General features: G+C 29.2%; 1 protein-coding gene across 1 annotated transcript; it reads left to right on the top strand.

Moving 5' to 3' along the window:
- Positions 1-373: 373 nt before the first annotated feature.
- LOC100798120 (transcription repressor OFP4) lies at positions 374-2,500 on the top strand. The gene has a single exon (XM_003552874.5). The coding sequence runs from the start codon at positions 758-760 to the stop codon at positions 1,913-1,915; it is 1,158 nt and encodes a 385-aa protein (XP_003552922.1). The 5' UTR covers positions 374-757; the 3' UTR covers positions 1,916-2,500.
- The last annotated feature ends 5,705 nt before the right edge of the window (positions 2,501-8,205 follow it).

Genomic DNA, 8,205 nt, shown 5'->3' with positions numbered 1-8,205 from the left:
AACCAAACATGAAATGAGAAATTCATAATTTGTAACAACTTTTTAGTCCTTAAAGTATTTTGCGAATTTAAGGGACTAAAAAAACAATTTTAAATTTAAAGGACAAAAAAATAATTCACATTTCAGAGAAAAAAATATATTTAATCCTTAAGTTTTTAATTAATGATTAATATTGCACTGTATTCTCTAAAGTGTTCTCCTTCACTTTAAGGAGTCAAATCCATTCAGACAATGAGCTGTTAGATTGATGGTTAACTCTAATAGATTCTTAGACAATGAGCTGTTTTTCTTTTTCATTTTTTTTAATTTCTATATGTGCAGAATTTAAGCTTATAAATATTCTTTTGGCATCCCCTTTGCATAAAATGAACAAAGTTTAGCAAAGTTTCTTGCGGGCACAACTTTATCAACTTATTACCAAGGAATTGATGACTTGGATGAGCATGGATATGAAAAAGCAAAAAAAAAAACTAAATGCTGTTGTAATCTACAGACCTCACAGCCACAGATCTGTGCATGTTTGCTGGAACAATGATGAGAGAAAGTCATTTGGTGGACATACCTGGTCCCCTTGCTTTCGTTTTGGAACTTTTCTTGTGTAGTGGACCACCAACTTTAATTTTTATCTATTATAAACCATGTTTTCTGGTTCTCTAAATCTTCCATTTCAGCTCTCATGAAATTTGAACAATTCTGAGGCATCACAATAAATAAACACTGAGAAAGGAGAGAAGGCTGTGCTTGAGGCATATCCTTGATGGGTAATAACAGGTTCAGATTGTCAGATATGATGCCAAATGCATGGTTCTATAAGCTCAAAGATATGAGCAAATCAAGGAAGAGAAATGGCCCTCATGTTATGAAGAACAAAGTAGCCTCACCAACAACATCACAAAGGTCACAGCCAAGATACTCTCATTATTTCTCCATTGAACCAAACATAGCTGGTAAGTTATACAACTCTCCTATTTTTTACACCAAACACTCAGATAACACATTCACTGATTCACCAAGAAGGTCATCCAAGAGAAGGGCTGGGAGAAAAACCATTTATAAGCCTTCTCCAACAGTTGTGTCTTCACCCGTCATCGAAAGTTTTGGTTGTCATTCCACAAACAATTGGATTAAGCCAAATCAACTTCAGTCTCCAGACTATTATCTCTCCTCCATAGAGATTTCTTCTTCTGAATCAAACCTCAATGATGAATATGTTTCATCTGAGTCTGAGTGTGATAAGTTCACTATTCCTGACCTGCTTAATGGGGTAGCCTCTGAATGCAGTTGTAGAGTTAGCTCTTCCACCAATGACATCATCATTGACATGAAAAATGAACCCTTCAATGGAAATTCTGAAAACCTTGATGGCTTTGACACAATTTCACAATTGGGCCTTGCTCCAATATTAACAAAGCCAGTGAAGTTTGATGATAAGGTCATTGAAACCACTGAGTTGAGAAGATCAGCTAAATTTGATGAGCTGAAGTCTCATCAGTCTCTATCTGTCATAGTTAGCAAAGAGGAATGTAGTAGAACTAAGAGAGAAAGAAAAACAAGTCCAGTAGCTAGAGTTTCCTCTGCTAATTCTCCAGGTATAAAACTTAGAGTCAATTCTCCAAAACTCGCAAGCAAGAAAGTTCAAGCCTATGCAAGGAGGAGTGTGTCATCCAGAGCATGCAAGGCCTCAATGAATTCAGGCTTTCCAGAGGGATTTGCAGTTGTTAAGTCCTCACTTGATCCACAAAGAGACTTCAGGGAGTCAATGGTGGAGATGATTGTGGAGAACAATATCCACGCATCGAAAGATTTGGAGAACTTGCTTGCCTGCTATCTCTCACTGAATTCAAGGGAATACCATGATCTTATTGTCAAAGCATTTGAGCAAATTTGGTATGACATGGCTCAACTCAGAATGTAAAGATTTTAGATTATCCAATGCATGTGTATAGTCTTGTAAATAACATTTCTCTTGACCAACTTCTGTTCTGAAAATCTCATATAATACACTATCAATCTTTGACAGATTTAAAAATGTAGTAGCAACAAGGAATTTGATGTCAAGAAAGCTATCTGCTCACTTATTTCAGAAATAGTTTATGGATAAATTGTGATTGATAACATTATAAAAGCTCCAGTTTATTATCCATTCTCTAGCTATATGGCATGATGAGCAACAAGCTGCTAACAAATATAAATAAATAAAAGAATAAACTTTTTGAATGGCCCTGCAATCTCCTTTTGTGGATTTTGCTGTTCTAGTTGTTTGTGTTCATATATAGTGTCAATTAGATGTCCTTTGAACATTTGATTCTATCTATATTGACGGTTCCAACATTGTTATGCAAAACCAGCTGGTTCAATTCAGTGTTTGAAGTTAAAAGTGTTTTTATATTCTTAGTTGCAACCAAGCAGGCTCCAAAAATGCAAAAAAAAAAAAAAAAAAAAACAAGATAATAGTTCTCTCTCTAGTTATCACTTGTGGTGTCTGAAAAGTTAGTGCAATTGTGCCAAAGTTAGTTGGGTAAAAATAAATAGTAGAATTTACTTCGATAAAATTAATATGACCTAGTGTTCCTTCAGCAATAAAAATATTAACAAGCAAAAAAACAGATTTATATTCTAATTACTATTTATTTATTTTTATTTAAGATGCTTTCCCCTTAACCGGGCAATTTGTGACTCAAAATGTTACTGAACAATATCAGCTTGGCTTTCCCTTTCAAGTTCAAATATCACATTTTAAAGTTGTAACAACTACTTCAATTAAGAAAGTAATCATGCAAATATGTCACTAAGAGTCTGGTTCAATTGATTGAGCATGGTGAATGAATTGTTATAAATCTCCTAATGCTTATCTTCAATTTCAACAAATAAAAAAAAATCATACAGATTTGTCCTGAATCAAGATAATAGACACCAGACACTATCCAAGAAAAAACATCAGATACGTTGTCAATCTAATCGTTGGACACTCGGAAGCTAGGAACTAGACTATTTTGCAATAGTGTTTGCATTTCAGGTCAAATAGAAAAACATGTTGAATGATATTGGTCTCTTTTGTACCTACTTATAAATGATCCTCAAAGATGTGAAACTTTGACAATATTGCTAGCCCTTGGCCTAGTAAAGAAGAAACTGCCAATTATTGAGATTGGTAGTTTGGTACCGCTAGCCGTTTTCAACACCGACACTCCTTTGATATCTATATGCCACATTGACACATGAAGGATGATGTTCTTAGACTCAAGCCAAGCATGCCGACAAATAGGACTTAGGATTTTTCTCCCCCCACCCCATTTATAGAGTAGACACTCTTTTAATGTTCGATCCCAGGACCTCAATGAAGGTTTGAAATCATCCTCCAAACCATCAAATCAAAGGGAAGACTAGCCTTTACCTTGTTAATCATGTTACTCATAGTTTTATTTAACCTGGATGTAATATGATGTCATATTGACGTATATCTTACACATTATCCATGTACGGGTGTTAGTATGTTTTTTTTATCCGGAGAAATTAAAAAATATATATATAAAATTTATAATAATTCACGCACATTACTCAATCAATTAACTTACACATTTTCTTGATGGGATCGATTTGTTTAAGAATTAATCTATCTTTATTAATGGTAAAGTTAATCTTAAGAGGTTTGGATTTTAAAAATTAACGGGTTAGATTTTGAGTTCGATGTTTCATATATCCATTTAAAATCTATACTATTTTAGCAATTATGTAGTATTTATTAATAAGACTTTTTTGAGTTAGTTGCGTTTGTTTCAAATTTTAGTAGAATTATTTTTGAACTCTTGAATGTGATTAAAATGTGTGCTTGAACTAATCTTAGGCATAGACTTTACATTGAAACGTGTTATGATATAAGAAATTGATTATTATTGTAAACCTAATGGACTCTTGATCGATAATATTTCACATAACATGTTAATATATTCATATTATAATATTTCTTTTGAAAATATTCCAATATATCTTAGTTTTATATATATATATATATATATATATATATATATATATATATATATATATATATATATAATTTTATGACTTTTGGTCTATGTGAATAGAATATTATAAACTTTTAATTTTAGGATTTATTTTATACAATATTAAAATTAATATATTTTATCAGCATCAACTCATCAAGTTGACTTGATTCTATTTCATCAAGTATTATTATCGAGTTATGGTTAGGTAAGTTTAGGTTCAATTAAGAATGATTCTGTCAAAATTTCCAATCGAGTAAAGATTAATCTCAACTCATTCTATGAACACTTTTAATTACATGTGTGTTCATTGTACTAACAAGCCTTGCCATCAAAATCAGTGCCAATGGAGAGCAATGGAACACGTAAAAACTGTTGATATTGCTAGAGTTATGATAAAAGACTAGTATGCAAATGGCCAGTGTTCAGTAAAGGAAGAAAAGGAACAAAAGTTTAATTCAGCACATCATGAGGACCACAAAATCATCACAACAGGCTGGTAGTAGAAATAATAATCAAATGTAAGGGAGGACCACGTTAGAGTGTTAGCAAAAAAGTCCACTACTTAGCCAACTAGACATTATGTTCTGGGGAAAAAACATGCCCATAATTGCACAGTTCATCAGTGTCTTTAAATTTATTTTTTCTTTGCTAAAAGTTGATCTGTCTCTTTACACACCCAAATCGTTTCAGATCATGTTTCTTTCAAAAAAATCCAATAGACACAGAAAGTTTGATTTTAGATAGCTTCAATCCACCTCAATTTTTAGTCCTGTGGGACAGGTTCATGACTAGTCAACATAGAAAAAAATTCATTCAATCCCAACCCCTCAAAATATAAAATTTGTTCACTTCCAAGCCTACTCCAACATGTTTGAACAGACTTTGAAATAGTATAATTCCACCTACTAGCTAGATCCAAAATTATTAAACTTCATGAACAAGGGATTTGCATCATAATTTTAATTTAACATGAATACATACAATTATAGCCTAAATGAGACACCGGTCATGATATCACTCCGCACCATTCATGATAAGGATTCACTAGTCATAAATGGGGTCCATTATTAAAAATCTCATTTTATTTACCATAAGTAAAATTCTTGGAGTAGACCAAAAGGGTCAAACTTGCATGCTATTTTTCGGATTTAATATCGATGTGTTTTTTAGTAATTGGCATAATGTCCAGGGTGCACCCTGAGTTATTGTTTTGATGCTTAGCCAAATTTAGCAATTATAACATCCAATACGTCAAATAATGGATTGATATGGATAAAATGCATGTCACATCAAATTGCGGCAATTACTTTGTACATCCAACGTTTTTTCTTGTACATATAATATTTTTCATTATTTTTAAAATTATCTCTGACAAATTTACTTAATGACTCATGCAGGATTTAAATTTGTGATTTTTACATTATTAACATGACGCTCTAACTAACTGAGCTAATAGGTCAATTATATTATAAAATAATTAATTTCGTTATATATAACAATAAAAAATTTAATGTATATTTAATGTACATGTAAATTTACAAAATAAATTTTGTGACAATTAATTTTGGTGCATTAAATATATTAGAACAAAATTAATTATCACAAAATTGTTCATAAATTTATTATGTAAACTTATATGTATATTAAATATACATTAGAAATTTTAGTGTTATATATAACAACATTAATCATTTTATAACATAATTGATTATTAACTCAGTTGGTTAGAGTGTTGTACTAATAACACAAAAGTCACAGATTTGAGTCTTGCATGGACCATTAATTTTAAATTAATTCGTAAAACATATTTTTAAATTTTTTTAAAAAAATATATGTATGAACCCACAATCCGTAAGGTTATTATGGATTCGTAATTCGTATAAGCTTTACAGAAGGGAAATTTTGGAATCGTCCATCTTGTGCTGGGTGCATAAGAAAAGTGGTAGGTGCACAAAGCAATTGGCAGAAGTTCCACATATGGTTTGTGTGGTGTTGACTTTGAAAACCCCAAACCCCTGCTTGCCTCACTTCTCAGGTTGGCCCTGCTACTTGACCAAATAGTATTCTACATTGCACGTAGGATATTATTCAAATATTTTTTATTAATAAATGTTAGTCATTAATTTATTGGTTTTTGTTAGTGAGAAATTTGACTTTTTTTATTTCTCCTTCTCTCTTCAATCATTAAGTTAATTTTATAACTTCTCATATTACTCGATTAATAATAAAAGACAAATTTCCTTTCCAGACATAAAAATCATTGAAATAGGTTTATCTCTTTCAATAAAATCTTTTCATTAAAAAATCAAATATGTATTATTATATTTAAATAACCCAGCTATTTTATCAAATATGTAATACCTTATTGGTTGCTTTTTTTTTTCTCACCTTTCCAAGTTAGTCTACAGCATTCGGTAGTCTCAAGTACGTTTCTTTATCAAAAACAAATCCTCTCATTAAAAAAATTGTCTTTATCTCTTTTGATAAACACTAATCAGATAATTTGTAAAAAAAAAAAAACTACTATTTTAGTCTCTGAATTTGAAGATGTTTTTTTTTCTTTTCTAAAATTTAAAAATATATTTTAGTCCCTTAATTTTGAAAAATTACTTATTTTTAGTCTTTGACATAATAAATTGATATTTTGTCATGATTTTTAAGTACTTTGTGATAGATTTTAAAGCACTTTATGATAGTTTTCAAATGTAAATTCAAGTAACTAAAAATAAAAAATTAATTTAAGATAGCTAAAAATTGTCACAAGTGTCAATTTATTGTCAGAGACTAACAAAATATAATTTTTAAAATTTAGGGACTAAAAAAATATTTTTAAATTTTCAAGACTAAAAAACTATATATCCCATTCAAGAACTGAAATATTAATTAAGCAAAAAGAAAAAATGAATCAGACAATCCCTGTCACAATTTGGGAATGTATATATGGAGAGAGAATTTTCAAATCATGTAGATATATAAAATTTGAGTAATAATACATAAATTATCTTTAATTTTAAATATCTTACTAATATATCTCATTTCTCTCCATCTGTCCCTTACTATCAAATCATAAATCTTATCGTACTTATATTTTTTTCCTCCTTTTTATTCTCTCTTGGTGTTGGATAAAAGTGTATAAATCGATTCAATCCAATAAAAACCCAAAAAATAAAAAATCAAATGCATCGAAAAATTGAAAAACCAATTTTTATTTTATTGGATCGAATCGAATTTTGAATTTGAATTTTAAAATTGATCCAATCTAATCCAAACCGAATTTGTGCATATCGATGTATTTTTATTCATAAATTTACAATATCACTTATATTTATATTTGTTTATTTCATATATATTTCTAAAATCATTACATAACTTATACCTATTCATGAAAAATATATTTAATGAATATTTTTTGCTAACTATTTGAGTTAACATGCATAAATATAGTTATCAAGTTGTATAAATTTATTTTTGATATAGTATATATACTTAAAAAGTTATCTATTATTATATATCTTACCATGTAGTTAATATTTTTTCAATAAAATAAAAGTAAGATTAAAATAAAAAATTGATTCAATTCAAACCACTTTAAATTGGATCAAATCAGATTAGATTATAATTTTAAGCCAAACAAATTGGATGATGAATTAAGAAAGTTGAAGTAGTTGAATCAAATGGTTTTCTCCCTCAAAATCGATCTAATCCAATTTACGAACACCACTAGGGTTGGATAGCACATTCGGTGTCTATCAAATATTTTTCATAAGTTTTACTATGAAAATATTTGCATCATTATATGTTAGTCTAATTTTGATAAAGTCAATTGACTTAGGCTATGTTTGACCTAGTAACGGAAAGCTTTTAAGCTAATTTATTAAATCGTAAGTGTTTGGTAACATTAATAGTTGAAATTGCTGAAAAATATAAAATGATATATTTAAAAAGGATAATAAGAAAATTGAATAAATATTTTAAGGATAAAAAAGAATAAAATATAAAAAACTAGAAGTTAGAAGTTATTATTTTAAAAAATAATACTTCAAGTAGGGTTTCACGCGATACTAGAAACTACTAAGTAAATATTACATGATATTGAAAAAAAATTATTTACCGAATAATTAAATAAAATTTTCAGCTATTAAAAAAAGTTAAAAATTAACTAAAATACCTTGATAAACATAGTCTTACATTTTTTTTCACA

The sequence above is a fragment of the Glycine max genome, chromosome 18 (genome assembly GCF_000004515.6).
Source record: "Glycine max cultivar Williams 82 chromosome 18, Glycine_max_v4.0, whole genome shotgun sequence".
Taxonomy (NCBI): Eukaryota; Viridiplantae; Streptophyta; class Magnoliopsida; order Fabales; family Fabaceae; genus Glycine; species Glycine max.
This window is presented reverse-complemented; position numbering and strand designations above follow the sequence as displayed.